Source organism: Heliconius melpomene, chromosome 1 (assembly GCF_056956725.1).
Source record: "Heliconius melpomene rosina isolate 202511_hmr_F chromosome 1, ASM5695672v1, whole genome shotgun sequence".
Taxonomy (NCBI): Eukaryota; Metazoa; Arthropoda; class Insecta; order Lepidoptera; family Nymphalidae; genus Heliconius; species Heliconius melpomene.
The window spans coordinates 10,658,061-10,679,189 of NC_140389.1; the positions used below are offsets into that span (position 1 = coordinate 10,658,061).

General features: G+C 31.2%; 5 protein-coding genes across 5 annotated transcripts; 3 read left to right on the forward strand and 2 right to left on the reverse strand.

Annotated features, from left to right (window-relative positions):
- Positions 1–3,036: 3,036 nt before the first annotated feature.
- RabX6 (RAS oncogene family member RabX6) lies at positions 3,037–5,913 on the forward strand. The gene is made up of 3 exons (XM_085208049.1): positions 3,037–3,471; positions 3,546–3,790; positions 3,874–5,913. The coding sequence occupies exons 1-3, from the start codon at positions 3,292–3,294 to the stop codon at positions 4,070–4,072; spliced, it is 624 nt and encodes a 207-aa protein (XP_085064175.1). The 5' UTR covers positions 3,037–3,291; the 3' UTR covers positions 4,073–5,913.
- Positions 5,914–6,637: 724 nt separating this feature from the next.
- Positions 6,638–9,908, reverse strand: Nfs1 (Nfs1 cysteine desulfurase). The gene is made up of 8 exons (XM_085208045.1): positions 9,714–9,908; positions 9,520–9,596; positions 9,186–9,440; positions 8,950–9,115; positions 8,582–8,866; positions 7,939–8,112; positions 7,502–7,634; positions 6,638–7,220 (listed from the first exon to the last, which is right to left on the reverse strand). The coding sequence occupies exons 1-8, from the start codon at positions 9,826–9,828 to the stop codon at positions 7,067–7,069; spliced, it is 1,359 nt and encodes a 452-aa protein (XP_085064171.1). The 5' UTR covers positions 9,829–9,908; the 3' UTR covers positions 6,638–7,066.
- A 607-nt stretch (positions 9,909–10,515) lies between these two features.
- On the forward strand, positions 10,516–12,501 carry Nelf-E (negative elongation factor E). Its single transcript, XM_085208048.1, has 4 exons — positions 10,516–10,902; positions 10,977–11,130; positions 11,638–11,799; positions 12,099–12,501. The coding sequence occupies exons 1-4, from the start codon at positions 10,635–10,637 to the stop codon at positions 12,301–12,303; spliced, it is 789 nt and encodes a 262-aa protein (XP_085064174.1). The 5' UTR covers positions 10,516–10,634; the 3' UTR covers positions 12,304–12,501.
- A 1,119-nt stretch (positions 12,502–13,620) lies between these two features.
- Positions 13,621–14,534, forward strand: LOC146541383 (uncharacterized). Its single transcript, XM_085208060.1, has 2 exons — positions 13,621–13,976; positions 14,364–14,534. Exons 1-2 carry the CDS (start codon positions 13,820–13,822, stop codon positions 14,495–14,497), a joined length of 291 nt encoding a protein of 96 aa, XP_085064186.1. The 5' UTR covers positions 13,621–13,819; the 3' UTR covers positions 14,498–14,534.
- Positions 14,535–15,018: 484 nt separating this feature from the next.
- On the reverse strand, positions 15,019–19,321 carry LOC146541384 (aromatic-L-amino-acid decarboxylase-like). The gene is made up of 5 exons (XM_085208032.1): positions 19,110–19,321; positions 17,727–17,847; positions 16,791–16,904; positions 16,468–16,587; positions 15,019–16,335 (listed from the first exon to the last, which is right to left on the reverse strand). Exons 1-5 carry the CDS (start codon positions 19,187–19,189, stop codon positions 15,265–15,267), a joined length of 1,506 nt encoding a protein of 501 aa, XP_085064158.1. The 5' UTR covers positions 19,190–19,321; the 3' UTR covers positions 15,019–15,264.
- Between the last annotated feature and the right edge of the window lie 1,808 nt (positions 19,322–21,129).

Here is a 21,129-nt window from a genome sequence, read left to right on the forward strand (position 1 = left end):
CAGACCATTGGGCGCCTTTTGGGAGTAGCGCCCGGGGTAAGATGCCCCCTCTTGCCCCCCCCCCGCCCCCCACTACGCCTCTGAATCACGATATCATTCAAAAGCCATCGTTTCGCAAAATAAATAAATAAGGTAAATGTACGGGAGTTCGGCAGTTTAAGGCTCTCATAACTTTAAACTATTGTAAATACATTATTAAAGGTTATATGAATTTGCAAATTTTAGTGTGATCAAAGTGGGTCTTTTGGCAGTAATTTAATGTGTGAATTATGCGGTTTAACTTAACCTTAATTTTTATATTAATTTATTTGTGGACCTCTAATTTGAACCCTACTTCGTGATAAAATTTAGCTCTGTTTCTAACTTCGTGAGTTTGTGTCCCCTATTTCGGGTCACAAGTTTTTACCTCGCGAGTGAGGTTTTATAATAAAAAAAAATAACACCTTTATTGGTTTTGATTGTAAAGAATTTGTAAATAAAAAAAAATAGGTAGATCAGCTTAACGACATTAAAACTTTCATAAAAAAAATCAAATCAAATTAAATCATCTTCACGCTATATCCCGCACACAGCAGGATAGGCCTAGGTAGGTAGGTAGGTAGATAGGTAGGAACCTAGTGTTTTTAAAACACTCCGTTCCCCACTTTCTGCGGAATTCCGGAGTCACAGCATGTTAAGTGGCACAACTCAACGCCGCGCTTTGCCTGAAATATAAATTTAAATACATATTTTCTATTTTCTATACTATTCCTATTTTCATCTCCTGGAGTGGGGATCGAACCCACAACCAGTCGGTTTTACAGTCACACTTTGTACTCCTGCGCCACGAGTAGCCCCAACTTTTATAATTTACAAATTATATAAGCTCAGTTTTAAAAAAAACTACATTTTTTAACTTTTATATATTTTTTTTATAAAAAATATATAAAAAAACTCAAAATTGAAGTTAAATTTTTTGAAGCTAGGTATGCCAGTTTATAGAACTATATATTTTCGCAACCAGTTTGTACGGCGTTTTGTGTTTAGTAGGTATATATTATATTCCTGAAAAATTCTTGAAAAAATAAAAAGATCTTTATTTAGACTTATAACAAGACTAAGATAAACACTATTAACAAAGACAAAGAAGTCAATGTGCTGATTTTACGTAGATTTATTTGTCACGAAGTTAGAGAAAATAATGAAATGTAGGGGATCTTATTTCGTGTTACTGATTTTAGTAACTTCCGCAGTTCTGTTTATTCAGTATTTTTTACATTATGTAAAGTAATCATTAACAACCACGTATATTCGATAAAATACACAAAAATAAATTATAAAGGTTGATTAAAAAATAAAATTACATTGGCAGTACCTATACGAATTTAGCTTAAAATTAGCAATTCAGGTTACCTTTAAAATAGTAATATAGAAATTTAAGTGGACAAAACATATACCGAATTTCGATCACGAGAAACTTTAATAAATACAGTAACTGATTTTAAGCTTTAAATTTAAATTATCTTAGTTATAACATAAATATAAATTTATTAAAAAGTATCTAAGATTTCCCTAATTCGGTAGTAACACGAAATAGCGGACACTTGATAAATAAAATGTCTGCTATTTCGTGAATCGATTTATTACAATTTTAAAAGAATTTTATGCTTCCATCTATTTTTTTTTTCAATAAAATATTTAATTATAGAATACAAAAAAGCATATATTCAATGTTTTATTCGAATAACTTACCTTTGTCTTTCTACAACCTTAAGAAATTCTTACCCTAGTCTTACGGTCGCAAGCATCGCAGACACGTTACAATGCAGTTTGTAGCCAACTCTGCGTTTAAAATGTCGCTATACGCTCAATTTTATCATTAAAATATTGTTACTTAGTTTTTAGACAGTTGAAAGTATAAAGATTATATACCAATATATAGTTTCCGTAAATAATACTTAAATTGCTTATTATTTTTGCCAGAAGCAAAACTCACGAAACCACGTACTATCACGAAGTTACCGTCACTTACCTTATGTTATAATTATAACAAAATAAAATTATAAGCAAACAAAAAAATCAGCTTCACGCTGTATCCCATATATACTAGAGTAGGCAGTGGGAACCTAGTATTAAGACACTCAGTTCCCTTCTTTCCGGCGAATTTTTCGAGGCATTGTGTGTTGAGTGTCGGAACTCAACACCGGGTTTTAGCTTTCGAACGATCAAACCCACAATGGTCGTGTTACAGTCATATCCGTGTGCCCCTGCTCCACGACGGCCTCTAATAAAGCTTATAGCTATCTTTGTAAATTATTATGTTTATTTTATTAATATTATATGGTGTATTATATTTTCGGCTTTTAAAATAAATATAAAGACACCATTTGATTGAACGCGCTTATCTCAGGAACTACTGATATGAAATGAAAAATGAGCGTGTTTTCTTCCTTCTTGCTCATCATGAGGGAGCGTGGGGAGCGGCATCAGGGAGAGTCCCTATTACCGGGTTTTATTCTGCACCTATTAAAATAGGCGCGTCTTCGGGTTGTGGCTGTGAAGGCGCTACTTCTCCGAGGGGGAAGTAGTTTTGGGGAAGATGGGGGCTAGGAGGGGGAGGATGAGCTAGAGTCGCCTGGGCGATCAGCCCAGCCGGGTGAGACCCTCGGCTACCCGAGAGAGGCCCAGCTTAGGCGACCAGCGACCGAGGCCACAGCTCAGGAGTCGGATATTGGGGGGAGGGGGGGGGGGGGGAGATCCCTAGGGAGACGGCGCGCATCTGGCGGTCTTGAGTGCCACGGGGCGATGTCCTTGGACGAGAGCCGGCCGATGTGCTCCTCCAGGCTTTAACAAATAAACACAGAATAAAAATTAAAATCAAATAATATAGAAATATTTCATTTATCCACCTTAATAATAGAAATATTAAATAATCTGAACAATGACAACCAAATAGTAAAAATTGGTCTTTTGAACGCACATAAATTTTATCTTATACAGAAGGCTATAGCTACATTTTATTTTTAGTTATCGTCTGTGGTTATCATACCTTACGCTTACATATACATACAATCATATAATATATATTTATATCGGTTTTTGTCTGTGTTTTTGATTAGAAGTGCCGAAATTTTCAATTTTCAACTCTTGTCTCTTACTAAATGTGGTGTAATCATAACGTATTAATTCAGCAAGAGACATACAGCTGTGATTTATATTGAATTATGACTTAAACCAATGATTATTTTGTAAAATGAAAATTTACCAAAGTAGACAATAATATTTATTAAAGTCAAAACAACGAAATCGACAATGGCTATTGTAAAAGTTCCAATATTAAAAGTTATTCTATGTGGTGAATATGGTGTGGGGAAAAGCTCTATATTTCGGCGATTTATTAATAATACTTTTATGCCCAATTCTGACAGAAGGTCAACCTTAGGTTTGGATCACTTCGAAAAGATGTACCGGGTGGGAGACAAAGATGTCAAGGTTATTTGCTTATTTGATTATATGTTTATGAATATATTATAATTAGCAGTTTTATAGTTAAAAGTAAATTATAGTTACAGCTATGGGATACTGGCGGAATGGAAAGAATAGCGTCTGTTACATCGAGCTATTACAAATATGCTGAGGCAGCTATTCTTGTATTTTCTTTGGACAATGCTTCTTCATTTCATGTATTAAGCCAACATCTCCTGGATATCGTGACGTATGCTGAAAATGCGAAAATATACTTGTGTGGCAATAAATCTGATCTAGAAGGAATATGCCCCCAAGTTACAGACACTGATATAGAAAACTTTTGGTAAATATATTATTATATCATTTTCATTATTACATGTTGCTAATACAATAATTGTCCGTAACCTGATATGATTGAATTTTTAGCGAACAGTGTCATAACCTCATCAGCAGTACTTATAAAACATCTTGTAAAAGTGGACAAGGCTTGGATGAAATGTTTACAGATATAGCTCAACAGTTAGTTGAGTCTACTAGATCCAGAATTGAGCTTCAGCGGTTAGATCACAATAGCTTCAAAATAACAAATCCAGAACCCCCGGAGGAGCCGTCCTGTAGTTGTTAATTTTTATATACTAAAGATGATGAGTTGCTCAGACTAATATACATGATATTTTCCTTTTACGACAATTTTATGTAATAAATTAAAGAAATATGCATGCAACAATAGTGACATGAATACAAAATTATTTGTGTTAGAAAAATGTTAACAATATAAACAACCTAACAACTTATCATTTTTAGCTATCTTGTGTTTTTAATCTACAGTTTTATTAATTACCGGTTTTTACAAGGCTTGGCTTTATCCATTTATAATGGTGATGTTTACTGAACTTGTGATCAGTTTTTGAACTTATTATACAATGCTAAATATATTTAAACAGTGCTATTTTGAATGTTAGAATATACTAACTGAATAGGTACCATGATTGTTTTGAAAATAAAAAAACTTTTAAGTTAAGTTTAGGCTTAATCAAAAAAAAAAGTTATATTTATACTGTACTCATACCAAGCATGAAGTGAAAAGTCTTAGATTTGAAAAAAAACAGTTAATCATTATAACATAATTGAATCGTTTAACTTATATATGACGAATTTGACTTGACAATGACTTGATTTAATTTCAACATATATACTGTAGTATTTATTGTGTTAGACATTATTATTTTAGATATAATATAGTCTCAAAGTTGTAATCTCTGTGGTTAATAAATTTTAAGCAATAGCACAAATAATTATTATTACTTATGTTTCTGAAGTATTTTCTGCAGTTGAATTTGATTGTATTAATGAAGTATTACTTTATACTGTTGTATGTTTTGTTTACATTTCTTTTAGGCATTATACATAGATCTTCTTATCTATTTAAGTACCTGAAACTTTTCTTAGTTTTCAAATAGACTTAAAACCATATCATACATATGTGTTATTTTAATAATTGCAATTCACTGTGTAATATTGTATTGCTTCTTAATTATTTTTAAGGTTTTCTCTAAGTCATTATTTTATTTATTTACTCTTCTAATAATAGTATATGCAGTATGATTAATAAATATGGAATCACAAATTAGAATTTTACCATGTGACTACCCTCAGTAACATATAATACTAATATCATTTTAAATATCAATAGGTTAAAGATAAATTCCATAAGGTTCAAATGAATATAACAATATTGTAGATTTTTATATTTTTACTAAATAAATATCCCGCATTGTATAATGTGTATAACTTAATTTTTTAATAGAAAAAAAATACATTAATTTTCCATGTCTATGATAATTTTATGTATAAAATGTAAACTTATTATTACATTAAGAGGCCAATGTGGCACAGCAACATCTTCTGACTTTATATTGTTAATTTGATTTCCTCATAGAGAAATGGATTATTTTGATTTTCTTGCTCTGTTAACAAGATAAAACGCAGCATTGAGCCTCACCAATCAGAAGGCTATGTATCAATGTAGGGAACAACATGTCTTAACACTAGGCTCCCTGTGCCAGCAGAATATGCGGGATATAGCATGAAGCTAAAGATTCAAATAACACATTGAGCTTTAAACTGTATGCTAGTTCTGCTCTACTTTATAATAAGGTCAATATACAACAGGTGCAGCTTTTAGATAAATATACTCACCATATTTTTCTCTAGTATTGTAGAAAATTCTTAATTAATTTTGTTATGTTATTTGTAAATCATAATTTTAAGAGCTGGAAGCTGGAAGCTTTAATTTTGTTTAATTCGTTTTGCAAATGCATTTTATTTAACAGTGGTTGTGTTATGGCAAACCTTGTATTTATTCTACGGTATCAATTTGATAATAAATATATAAATGTTAACTGTAATCTCTTAACATATTAAACAAGTATTTTTTAATTAAAAATCAGTAATTCATTGCTTTAATTATGTTTTATTAATACTCTACCTTAAATTACTATAAGCTTCATGTAGTGAAGTCAGTAGCTAGCTATTATTATATATAAGTGTCTTAATGTCTTAAGCATCCACAATCCCAAATTAGATTAAAATACTTTCTTGTACATTATTAACCATTGACATGAAATTGAATATTAAAAGTTAAATAAAGTTAATAATATTGTTTTATACTTGCTATGGCACCCATTAAGTAATTTGTAATGAGTCATTTGGAAGATAATACATAATGCATCTATCTTTTTAAAATAACAATGATATTTGTAATATTTTTTATTAACTTGAATGCTTCCTATAGATTTGTGGCCATTAGGAAAAGTAAAGATTTTTTTACACCATCTTAATATCATCGAGGCAAAGACCAGCGTTGAATTTCGCCACTCAACGCCTCTAAAATTCCGCGGAAAGTGGGGAATGGAGTCTTAACACTAGATTCCTTCTGCTTACCCTAGTGTGTGCGGGAATACAGTGTGAAGTAGATTTGTTTTTTTTAATATTAATTTTTGAGACCGTCACAGTGCAGTGCGTGTAGTGTCTTGACTCTAGGTTCTCTCTGCCAACCAACTTTGGGGGCTGGAGCATAATAGTAATCTTAAATCATTAATATTAAGACCAAACAAAGTTGTATAAAATATAACATAAAAATGATTTCAAAATAAATAAGTAGGGTTTTATTTAAATTAAAGATGCAAAATTATTTTTTAATCTGCTTTTATTATTTTACAGTAAATATTTTTTTTTTTACAGAATACAACATATGTCAAACATGTTATCAATGCTATAGTGTGATTCTAAATTGTAAAAAGCAGTATAAGACATATTTTCGTGTCCAACAATACATATTACAAGTTTATACAATTGTAACATAAAACAAATAGTACTATTAACATATTTGATAGACTAGTAACAGCGATGTCTTTATAAGTAAATGATATGAAAAAAGTTAAGAAAGAAAATATTGACATTGTCATTACATTTCTCATTATATTATCACATTACATAACTGTTATCACAAGTTTGTGTCATCCTCCAAAATCGAAATTATATTGATTTCACAATTGCCAGATCATTTTTACTAATTTAATGTCTAAAAATTTAAATTTTTATACTTGGAATTTTATGTTTAATGCTGTGACCATTGTATGGTTTTTATATCAACTCCTTCTTGGACCATTTCCCATAGGGGACTCATCTCTCTTAAACGCTCAACATGTCTGATTGTTTTTTCAGCTGTATAGTCTACTTCTTCAATTGTCGTAAATCTTCCTAACCCAAATCTGCATATTTTATAAAAAGAAAAAATATAATGTCTGTTCTGTTCTTTAATTATGGCATTTCAAGCGTGCCAGTTAAGCACAAAATCACTTTGCAAATGTCACATTGTATGGAGAACACAAAAATATAATGTTTATATGAAATTTTGTAAAAAATCAAATGTCATCAAAATTATAACCATAAAAATTATAAGAAAATGACAATAGATTATATCAGAGTCATATAACATTTATAATTAGTTGGAACAAAAGAGTTGGAATAATATGAATAAAGAAATAATTACCTGATTGAACTATGGGCAAGATCTTCATCAGTTCCAATAGCTCTTAGAACATAGGATGGCTCAAGAGATGCGGAGGTGCAAGCTGAGCCACTTGATAGAGCTACATCCTTCAATGCCATCAATAATGATTCACCTTGGAAATAATGCAATATCAGTACAAATAGCTTCACAATGTATCCCACATATTGGACAGACACTCCAATCCTTAATTTTACACTATATATTTTCTTGTTTTCATGATGAAAATCAACCAACATACTAAATTTTGAGATAATGAAAAATAAAATGGAACAGTGGATCTCAAAATGAAATACTATGTGTGTACAAGTGGCACAATTTTTTTTATATTTAGCATCACTTCATCTAGGTTGATAAAACATCTCTTTTATTTTTGAATATTATTGTTTCATTTAAGTAAAAGTTAAAAATATTCTCACCTTCTACATATGCAAATGACAAATTTATGCATCCAGGATATGACTGGTTAGGGTCACCATTTCTTATGACATGTTTCAATCTAGAATATATTTTGTCTAAGAATCTTTGCGCTAGTTTCTCCATCCAAGCATGATCATAAGTCATTTCATGTTGTGCTAGTTCACAAGCTGCACCTTTTTTTAATATTAAAAAAAGTATTTAAGTAGTGATATAAATTTTTAATACAAATTAAAAATATTGCTTATTTTTTTCATCATTAAGTGTTTGATTATTTATTATAAATTATATATACAAAACACATTTTAAAAGGATTAAACCTCCATTATCTGTATGCTAAAATAGAAAAAAATTATACAATAATTCTTTACTTGTATAAATATCTTTTAAATATTAGTTAATTATTAAATTATTATTTTTGAATAAATAAAGACAATTCTAGCTTAAAAAAGACATCAGAAGGAAGATAATGCTAAGACACTTGGTTCGCCACTTTCTATCCAAATTTTGAGACACTAATTTAAGTATAATCATTACCCTAAGTGATAGCTGAACCCACAACTATTGCATTTACTGTCAAACCTTGTTCCACTGTACTGAGAAGGCTTCAATAATGATAACAAATTATGTATAATATTTTTGTACCTAATCCCACAACCAAAGGTGTAGGCACAGTTCCACTTCTCATTCCTCTTTCTTGTCCACCCCCACTTTGGATAGGTTCAACTCGTACTCTAGGCCTGCGTCTAATATAAAGAGCACCTACACCTTTTGGACCATATATTTTGTGACCAGAAATAGACATAAGATCTATATTCATACTATTGACATCTAAAGGTACTTTGCCAATAGCTTGGGCTGCATCAGTATGAAAAAATATATTCTTTTTTTTACATATTGCTCCAATTTCAGCAATTGGTTGTTTGACTCCTACAATAATAAATTTGAATGAAAAATAATATTTATATTTTTATTAAACAAGCAATATATATAGACATAAAATATTCTTATACCTATTTCATTATTTACTGTCATTATTGAAACCAAGCTTGTTTCAGGTGTGAGTGCTTCTTCCAGTTCTTTTAAATTTATAATTCCGTTTTGTCCAACAGGTAAATATGTAATTTTGAAACCTTCTCCTTCAAGTGCACGGCAGGAATCCAGTACACATTTATGTTCCTGGTTATTAAAGGTTATATATAGTAAATACTACGGAAGGGAGAAATATTATATATATTGATTTACTTACTATTTGTGTTGTAACAATATGTTTTTTTCGTGATGCATAAAAATGGGCAACTCCTTTTACAGAAATATTATTTGACTCTGTAGCTCCAGAAGTAAATACTATTTCTTTTGGGTCTGCACCTATGAGGTTAGCCACTTGCTCTCTGGCTTTTTCTACACCTGCCTCACTTTCCCAACCATATGCATGAGTTCGAGAATGTGGATTTCCATGATAGTTTACCAGATATGGTAGCATTGCATCAAGTACTCTAGGATCCTAAAAAAAGGTTTTTTTAATTATTGAACTCAAATTTTCAAATATATTTCTAGTTTTTATCATAACTTGTACTACTCACAACAGGAGTTGTTGCTTGTGCATCGAAATACAGCGGTCGGCCAACTTCTTCATGTTTTAAAGAAAATTTTTCATTGGCTATAAAAAATAGGACATTCATATTATAAGTGAGCAAATTAAAAATTTATTGTATAAAAAGACTAAATATCTAACGTTAATCGCATGTTATAACATTACGAAATTTTAAATATTTACCAGAGTCCGATAAGCATTTTGCTTGAATTAACATGAAAACATTATTTTCTTGTTGTGACCGTTGAAGAACATTTTTGGAAAGAAAAGGTGTGACATTTTTTAAAACGCGAAACATGTTCGTGTTCGGTATTTTCAACTTTGCAATTTAATGGAAAATTGTTTTCTTCATAATGACAGCTCCACTATTCTGAAATACAGATTAGGGATGCCCGATGATCATCGATTTTCGATTAACATCGATCGTCGTATTGACGATTACGATAAAACATCGTAACATCGATGTCAGCAGGGACACATAATCCACACAATCGATATTAGAGGGCGGGGAGCTGTCGACTCGTGCGTCTCGTATTTTTTGTTATTAATGACGATATGTGCAAAAAAATATCGTTGTTGGCTGACATTGATGCCCTAACATCGATGTTTTTCTTTCAATTTTTATCGAACATCGATGCTTTAGCTTCGACGTTGACTTCGATGTAGTTACACAAAAGACCGTGGAAAGTGGAGTAGGTTGAGTAGGAGAGCAGACCCTGGCAATAGCCGGGATTAATGCCAGGAGGAAGTTGACATCGATGATTTTCTAACATCGGGCATCCCTAATACAGATGATATTTTTTATACAATTATTTGAGTAAATTCTACCTACTCGATATAGTATTCGAATTTTAGTAGAATAAATCTACTTATTTACTGGTCAATGTCGTCAGATGATGACCACTGCGATTGACAAATCACCTCCTTCACATTGATTGACAAATCACATCCATTGGTATATGTGCTCTGTGCTATGCATGTATTGACAAAACTTGACACTGACAGTTGACAGTCTTACTGAATTCTAGTTTTCGTGCAGTTTTATTACCGCAAAATAAAAATAATAAAATACTTTTTACTTATAATCGACACAGTGCCTACGAAATGGTATATTTACATTTTCCTTCTAATTTAACAGAAGAAGAATTGATGCTTCAAGCAAAGTATCAAAAACTAAAAAAAAAGAAAAAAGCTCTCCAAGCCTTAAAAGCACCAAAGCAAGAACCTGAAAAACCGATTTTACCTAAACGTCCCACAGAAGCACGAGATGCTCGTGAAATAGCACGGAAGCTAATCAAAAGTGGAGCGATACAAGCAATTAAAAGCCCTCCACCTCAACCACAAAATGCTACATTTAAAAGACCAAGAGCTGGTATTTGTTTAATTTATATAATATAACGTAGGTTTATTGAAAATAGAAAATAATATTTTATAAATATTTTAAAGGTAGAGAACGTAAACTTAGTGGATCAACTGGATCAACTGGTGGTGTCGCTTCGTACCAGCCTTTCAGTGCATCACAAGAACCACCACCTCCTGAAGAAAAATCTGCACCTCGTGTTAAATATTTATATGAATCATTTGTAACAGCTAGAGAGAAGTAAGTAATTTTTGATTCTAAATATATTTAGAACTGGTCCCCAGTTCTAAATATCCCAGGACCGTCTTATTAGCAAAGCTGATATTTTGAGGGTTAATAGTCTTATATGTAGTTAAGATAGTATGCTTACTTACTAACTTAAAAACGGGCCTTTTGGAGGTAGCTCCAACTAAAGGCACATGCTCACTTATGTTAAAGTAGAAATGCTCATATGACAAATGTTTTTAAGAAAAATGTCAACCAATAATATTTTTTCTTATACATCTTCTATGTACAGACACCATTATGATTTTATTAGAAGTATAGATATATATACTCAAGCTTGCAACTAATAGTATATTTGGTTTTACACTAAAAAAAATAAGAGGCAAGCTTCATGGTTGATAAGCCAAATGCTAGACAAAAATATTCATATAAGTGAAACTAGCTGTCATGTTGCCTAAATTGTGTTGTTTAAATTGTGTTCATTAAATACTTGTTCATAATAATATTAATCATATTTTTAAGAGAAGAGAAAAGTGCTAGAAACAATCCGGTAGAAACAACAAATAATAATGGAAAAACAACATACTTACAAATAGTTGGGACAAAGATTACTGAGGAAGTTGTCAGGCGCCGTTTAGCTTCATGCGAACCATTTACATATACACAAGAACCAGATGATGATAAGTAAGTTTGTAAAATGCTATCCATGTACATTGTTTTTAATAAGTTTCAAAATTTACCTACTGTTGAATATCTACAATAATAGGTTGTCTTTTTTTCACTGACATGAAAGACATCAAGTTTTTTTCACTGTGATGAAAGTCTTAAGTCAGTTTTAATATTACAAATTTCTCAAATCAATTATGTTTTCAAAACAATTTTTTTCTATCAGTGACTAAGAGAAAATATAAAACTATTTAAATTAAAAAAAAAATAATTTTAGAGTTTTATTTAATATAATTGTAGCATTATTTGTACTACAGGGTATATCTTTCATTTGAAACTGTTGAAATGGCCACACATGCCCTAAATACCCTTGATGGCTGTGAAGAAGGGTGGAGAATTACATTTACTAAGAAACCCCCTCAACCTGCAGGATCTTGGACGCCAGCTACTACACCAAGAAATCCTCCACCGCAAAAAGATTCTAAGCGTACACTATTAACTTATGATGATATATTTGATTAAATCTTATTTATTGTATACTTATTGACTAAGATTCCAATTACAATATAAATAACCTCAACAGATGTATTGTAAAAGGAATTATATTCTAAAAATCTTCCTTTAATTTAGTTTAATCTTGCACAGACTTATTTTACAGTTGGAATATAAGAATCTTGTATATGGTTTTTTTTTTTTTAAATAAATTTTATTTAGCTTTTATTTGGTATTTCTATTTTTTTTATTATTATAATCGACTTTATATTGTAATCGACTGGTTGTGGATTCGATCCCCACTCGAGGAAAGGAAATATTTATTTAAGTTTTTATTTTCATTTCTTCGCTCTGGTGTCGAGGCAAAGCGCGACGTTGAGTTCCACCACTCAACACGCAATACCTCCAGAAATCGGCGGAAAGTGGGGAACGAGGTTCTCTGCCTGCCCTGCTGTGTGCGGGATACAGCGTGAAGTTGAAAAAACAACCTTCGTGTCTTCTCCACTATTCACGAAAGAACGTGACATTGGCGAACTGGCACGCTCGGAACGCCATAATCAAAAAACATACCATACCATAAACAATAACAATGTTTGTTTGTTTTAGTGTTAGAACCAGCCCATCAACTACCATATCTACTTATATCAGTTCATATTCTGCAAATTTTACTTTTTTACATAATTTACATCATCATATTCTACAAATTTTCAACACAGTGTATCACTAATGCGATTATTATCGTACAAATTGTTTCTTGTGTAAATTTCTTGTGTATTCCAATAAAGCATTTATTTTACTGCTTTATATTATTCGTGTTGGCCTTTATTTATAGCGCTCCGTGCGTGCCAGTTCAGCACTATTCACTTCGCCAATGTCACGTCGAATGGAGAATATTATTCATGTTTTTTCTACTATACGTGACACTGACAGATTATTTTGCACATTTTTTTATTTTCTTTATACCAACTTAACAATAAAACGAATACAAGATAAAATAAATTTAAAACAAATTTGTCATTATTATTACAAATACTTAAACAAATTATATTACGTCACCTAGCACCGTAACACGTGGCAAAATCATTATTGTAGTTTTCCCTAAGTAACTATCTTAAGTATTTCTCAAATAAAAAAAAAACAATTATTAGGCAATTTATATTTATATAAAAGGTACGTAATAAGTGTATCTGATAATAACCCTTTCCCACACACGTTTTTTCTATATGCAAGGCTTACTTAGGTGCGTACAGACTACACACATATTACTTATATGTATTATTTTCCCGTTATAAACATCAAAGTTAAATACATCCAAATTTCTGTCCGTTTGTTTGTTAGTCATTGCAGTTGTTTGTTATTATGATATTACTCAACGTCTACGGTCAACAGTGACTCATATACATACTATTACATATTAATAAGTAAGTACATGTATAAAGAGGTTACTGAACATTTGTATATAAGTAAATGCTAGCTCATTGTAGATTCAAATAGTGTTTTGAGTATTGCTAAGTCATATTCTGAAAGAGACTAAATCACGTTTAAAATGGAACGTAAAGGGTTTTCCTTATTGTTTTTTGTAGTCTCGATCACTCTGTTGCATAATATTAATGCATTACCTAGAGATAAAATTGCTGCAATTGTACCGGAGCTGCAATCTACAAATTTCCAAGAAACAAAGCGACTTCAATCCATCGTACCAGGTACATATTATTATTTTTCTTTCTTAAACTTAATAGTTAATATACTGGAGTAAGTAATGATGTGTAGCATAGGTATTAAACAATAATAAATATATCTAAGCTTAGATGAATTTTGATGACCTTCAAGTATCTGTTTTTGTTAAAGTAAGTAAGTAACTTTAGTGAACAAGAATCGTCATTTTTAATTATAAATTAAGTAAAAACATAAGAAATGTGTGTATTCCTTATTAATTGCTAGTTCATTCCGATTTTAAAATTATAAGTAGGTAATTTAGATACAAGCTTAATTCGCCACTGCAGTATTATTTTTGTTATAGTAAAAAATAATATAAACGAATTTTAAAGTAAAAAAATGGTTTTCTGATATTATAAAATGCTTCGTTTCAGCTGCCCCCGTCCTTCTGGGCCGCTTAGAATGTGCTCACGAAGAAGCTACAGAAGATGCCAGTTGTCAAGAACACTGTCTTCCTAAGGGATACTCTTACGGGATTTGTGTCAGTGGCACTTGTAGTTGTATTTAAATATTTAAATTAAATAATGTTTTTATAAAAAGGTGAATTATTGTTTTTTTTTCACAATTTAAGTAATTCATCATACGTAAATTATATAAAGATAAATTATACTAACAAGAACTGTACGTAAACATGATTTTTTACACGCTTTTATTAATCATTGTTAATTTTAAAATGCTATTTTGAGTCATTTTTTGCAGTCAGATTTGCTTGAAACTTTGCTAACGTGATAACAATGCAAAATTTTCTTAGCGTAAAAGATGTCGTGTCCAGGACGATATGACAAAGATTTTTCACCGACTTCTGTAAAAGGAGGAGGTTACTTGTAATAAAATTGTTATCGAAGGGTACACGGAACACGGTGTACATGGAAGATACATGAGAGAAATTGTTTCACTGATATAATGAACCCGACAGTACCTAATATTAAAAATTAAATGAACTTGTACTGTGTGCATTAATTACAGAAATACATGCAAAAGAAAGTACTTTCTTCCGATTCTTTTTATTGGGAAATTTAATAAAATAACTTTTTTTTATTTTATGTAATAATTTATTTACTATTAACATTACGTTTCCATATTATTCAAGAGCTATATTTATTTAATATTTACATTGTAATTGGTAGGTAGGTACGTCTATTTAATCTTCTTCATTTAAGTGCATCTACCTTATGATAATAATATATTTATTAAAACACTACCTATGCGTATCCCAGCCATATCCATATATTTTATAATAACACCTAACAGTACTTAGTTTAATATTTCTTATGTTTATTTAGATTTCTCACAAATTGTTAAAGTTTCCAAATGCTCAAGCGTAGAAATCGACTGAGGTTTGGCGTTTATTTCCTTCTGGTAAAGCTGGTTGGCTTCATTTTTTATTACATTCCAGCTAATTTCTACATCGTCTTTCGTAGTATACTGCGAGCATACAACGAAGCGTATAACATATCGCCCTCTATATGTGCATGCCACCATAAACACCTGTTTCTTATCAGTTAAGTTTTTTAACAATTGTTTAGTTATTTTATCACCTTTTTCAAGTCTAAAACAAACTAGTCCCATGCTCGGTTCTGGTTCTACTATGAATCTATTATCCGATTGAGCTAACTTTGCAAAATATTGTGCTAGACTTATTTGTTCTCTAATAAAGTTTCTAAGTCCACTAGCTCCGTACATTTTTAAGACTGACCACAGTTTAAGGGATCTAAATCGGCGTCCTAGTGGCATTTGCCAATGTCTATAATCGGGTATTTTTACTGTAGCGTTTACGTCATCTAAGTAAATACGCTGTACGTCGAAAGCATTGATTAGGTCATAGCCATCTTTTACCCACATGGCCGAGCAATCAAAGTTTACGAGTAGCCATTTATGCGCGTTTACATCAAAGGAATCGACATATTCAATGCCCTTCATCAAATATCTGTACTCTGGACAAATAAATGCGGCCCCAGCATATGCAGCATCGACATGTAACCAGACGTTTTTATTTTGACATATTGGTCCTAACTCGGACAAGGGGTCAAAAGAACATATTCCGGTGGTACCTAAGTTAGCTACAACGTAGCATGGTATGAGACCCTGAGCTTCATCCTCCTCGAACGCTTGCTTTAATGTTTCTCCTCGTAACCTACCATTTTGATCGCTTTTTAGAAGCCTCATTTTCATCGATCCAAGCACTCCTGCTTTCTCCACAGAAGAATTACATTGTTCAGATGTGTATGCCACAAATTTTGTTTTTGTTATGCACTCATCTAACTCTGGATCTAGTTCTTTCAGCTTTCGAATTTTTTTATCCTTCGCTGCTAATAATGCCACTAGTGTTGCTTCACTTGCTGAGCCCTGATAATATGAAACAAATACTTAAGTAGTATTATTTTATAAGTAAATATAAATATAACAAATTTATAAATATATTTTATTTAATATAAATTTCAACGATTACAACGATTAATAGGAAAAGCTTTTTTTTACCTGAATAACACCGCCGCCAGGACCTGCTGAACAATTTAGAAACTCCTCGGGCAAACCTAGTAATTTTCCTAACCAGTTCATAGTCACTACCTCTAGCTCCGTACATGCTGGACTGGCCATCTGTAATGAATATCGTGTTACAAAATGTAAAAAATAATAGTTAGAGTAAACAGTTAAATATCTTGATCCCAAATAAATTGAAATAGGTATAGGTAAATAATTTCGTTCATTTGGATCGGTTGCAATGTTATAAAAAACAATATGACTCGCTGAATTGCTAATATAAAACAAAAATAATGTTAACCTGAACAAAAAACACAAACCCATGTAAATCCTACGATTCCTAATCCGTCACTAAGGAGATTTCCAATGATACTGGCATACGACGACCCAGTAGGGAAGTAAGCATGGAAGTATGGTGACTGCCAGTTCGTCATCTGAAAATTGAAATACATCGTATGTCAATAAAAAAATAAATTTATATGCACACAGCCGGGAACGCGGAGGGAACCTAGTGGCAAGAAACTCTGTTACCCATTTTCTGGCAAATACTGTAGGTGCTGCGTGTTGAATGGCGCTGCGATTTAGACTAGATATTTTTATAATTAATAATAATTATCTACATATACTTTAGAGATTGTTTTTAGAATACCCACTTATTAAGTAAGAACGACATTTATTTGCCATTATTTTGTAAAAAAAAAACATAATAAACTAAAGGAACTAACTAAATAAATGGTTTTATGCATAATAATATTTATATAATATGTGTTAGGATGAAGAAATGAACGCCTACTTAGTTCCGATCATCAATCCTTAATATACTGGTGGAATTATTTTTTTATTTTGTATGCATGCAATCAGGATTTTTTGTATACGAATTTATTAGCATCGTTATTATGATTATTAGATGGAAAATGGATGATTGAGGAAGTTATAAATTCCAATTAATTACCTATTAAGATTTATTTGGACGAATCAATACTTAAGATCGCTGGTTTAAAGTTATATAGGTAAGTATATGTCCGGGCTAACATCTAAGTAGATCAGCCGAATTGATTATTATTATGGGGGACGACTCTGGAGCAATATAAAGGCTTGTAATGGTGGATTTTTGCGGATATTCGTATAGTTTTACATAAATTTCATGTATATTACATAATTTTGAATATATTTACAAAATGAGATCAAACTATGGTAAGAAACGTTTTTCACGCTTATATCACACTTTTATAAAAGTTATATGAAAAGTTACTTACTCCAGGCATAACTACTTCATTAAAATCTTTGAGCAGAGTTTTCCAATCCTCAGGTTCTTCTGGAGCGTTTTCTGGTAGCATTTTCATTAAATATCCAGGTTCCACTGACGGTAAAACATTCCTAGCAGAGAGCGGAAATAAGTACTTATACAGCATTAATATAAATTAAAGCGTATAAAATCAAAATTTACTGTAAAATAAATTACTTTTCTTCGTTTATCAACATCGAAGAAGAGTAATGTTGTGTAACAGGTAGATTTGTTAGTAATGGCTATAGCAGTTATTTTTCCTATTGTTCATTGTACTGCTATTATACAATGTCTGAGAAAAAAAAATTAAATAATAATTTTGAAATGTGACTTAATTACTAGTAATTATTTCTTTATAAATTATGTTATGTTCATAATATTATCTTATAAACATGTTTAAAAATTAGATAAATGCTTATGCCGTAATGGCTATAGTCATTAACAGAGTACAGAAAAAAATACTGAAAAAACTAACTATTGCTTTGTTTCTTATTGATGAGTAGCTATTTCATTAGTTATGATAAACCATCTTTTTGCAATCGCTGGAGTTAATTATAATTATAATGTATGTTAGATTTTAAATTATATACATTAAATGGAAATATAGGTACCTACTATTATTTCGCATGTAAAAAATATTATGGATTGCATACAATCCATCCAAGAATTGTAACTGTTTTTTATGACGAAAATTGTCATATGTCTAAATATATAATGTTTTTTTAAATACAAAAAACACAAACAAATGGGCTTAAATGTTTTGTCTGTATGTCAGTCGTGGGCTAATCTGCTGAACCGATTTTCATGGGACTTTCAATGGAAAATAAAGAATGTCGTGGAACAACATATAGCTACTTATTATTCTAAATTTCCAGCGAGATTAGTATTTCCGTGGGATAATATCTTCTTTTTTTGCGATTTGCCAATAATATTATTTAAATAAATAAATGTATAGTTAAGGCGTGCGAAGCCGCAGGCGGGCCGCTAGTGTTTTATAAATTAATTTTGATATTGGATATTTCGCTTAATATTTTGGCATATTTTAATATTCAAATTATATTTTCCATTTTTAAAGCTTTACACTGTATTCCGCATTTAGCATAGTAAGTAGAGGGAACCTAGACTTAAGGCCTAGTACTCCGCTTCGAGATACTGAGTGGCGTAACTCAACACTGCGCTTTGCCTACTACATTTTTTTATAATACCACGTTAATAATTTATTAATTATATTACTGATGTTTTTATATTTTGTTCTTAAAAGTTAATATATAACGTTGGTATATGAAATATTATTAAGTGAATGTATCAAGTCAGCATATAAGTAAATATTATATAAAAAATGATATAATTTTACCTGTCTCTTATATTATCTATATAATTGATAAGCAAGTCGACAGTGGCCTTTGCACATTCGCGAAACTCCGAAGAATCCATAATGCACTAAATGAACTAATGTTATTCACGAACTTTCACGTTTTATAGCTGTTAACATAAAATAATTAATTATAGTTGTTCAGTAAAGACATGAAACTCGAGATACGTTCAGAGAATTAATGGTGGAACAGGTTGTGTGAAACGCGCTTTTATGCACTGCTCAGCTTTCGACTGTCGTTTGTTAGTGGGCGCAGCATCCTCATTATGTGTTTAATTACGTTCAAAAAAATAAATTTACAACATTTAAATATGAATAATATTGTGTCAATATAAGGAGACAAGTACCTATCATTTATTTTGTTAATTTATTGTAAAAAAATAAATTTTAGAATTTTATTTTATATATTTATTAAATTATTAACTACAGTAGAAACTCGGTAATCCGGCCCTCGGTTATACGGATTCGCGATTATCCGGATGACTAACGACAACAATTAGTCCGGTTAATCGAGTTTCTACTGTACTTAAATACTACAAAAATGTGTATAATTGAATTATAGAAATAAACATCAAATATAATCTTTCCAAAATATAATATTTAATAATGTAAAAAATATATAGTTCCCTACTATGCTTTACATGTACATCGTTTAATTTATTATGAATAACTTTCACTACGGTGCAGCCGGCAAGAGATTTTAAAAAGTGGACTTAAGTTATCCCTTCGTTTACAACATGTATCACCGTATATGCATGTATGTATAAATTATTTAATAAAATATATCTAGAATTTATGAAATCTTTGTAAAACTTTAAAACTAGGTAATCTTGGAAATGAATCTACGTTATGTGTTTATTAAAAAGCATTATAAACCAATCTTGAGTAAATCTAGAAACAGAGAAAAGAGCATTAGGTACACACAGAACATTAAAATTAAGAAGATTTTTTTAACATATTTTTCTCACATGGTAGAGCGTTTCAAATGGAAGGTATAAGGTAAAGAGTGTCGTAACACTAGATTCCCTCTGCCTACCCTACTGTGTGCTGTGTGCGGGATATAATGTGAAGTTGATTTAAATTTTGATTTTAAATTCGAGACATAGTGTGTTGATGGAGGAGTCGAGGTTGGGGAAAGTTTACAATATCAATATTACAAATACAATAAGGGCGACAGACAGTATATGAATATCTTTTTTATTTTTTTAACACTATTGTACAAATTTTCAAAATTGTAGGCATTATATAACAAGAAATAAATCAGGAAGGTCAATAATAGTTGGTTTGAAGTTGCAGGCAATTGCTGCTCGTCGAGCGTGGCTAAGTGGCTCGGTCAAGGCGACGACAGGCGACGCGCAGCCGTACCGACACCAACGCCTCCTCACAACCCGAACTGACCGTGGACTCTATCCGTTTCCGTATTTTATTTTTGATGACCAAGGGGTTGTGTTTATATGAAAGGCAAATAAATAGTCATTTATATTTTTTTTTCAGCTTCAAACTGTATCTCGTATATAGCAGGGTAGGCAGAGGGAACCTAGTATGGGAGTGTCCTACTCCACTTTCCGCCGATTTTTCGAGATATTTCGTTTCAAGTGGCGGAACCTAACACCGTGCCTTGCCTTGTTACTAGAGTGAAGAAATAAAAATATTAATAAATAATAATTCATCCGCCCAATTAAGCACGTCGACGCACGACAAACGTCACGTTTACTTACTTTAATTAAACAATTTGTTAAATATACACAGATAAAAATATATTTCGGAGTATTCGCGAAAGCTTATAAAAAAACGTACGAGTAAAGTAATCAAGTGAGGTAGATTAGGTATCCTACTTACGTGAAAATTAACTCAATATAAAGATAAAAAAAATATTTCTATATTTTTGAAAATAATTATAACACGTTACAAATACTTTATTCCACTAGCAAAAGGGGATTTACCGAAAATGGAGTAATAGATAAATCCTACCTATAATATAATTTAAGATGGATAGTTTCCC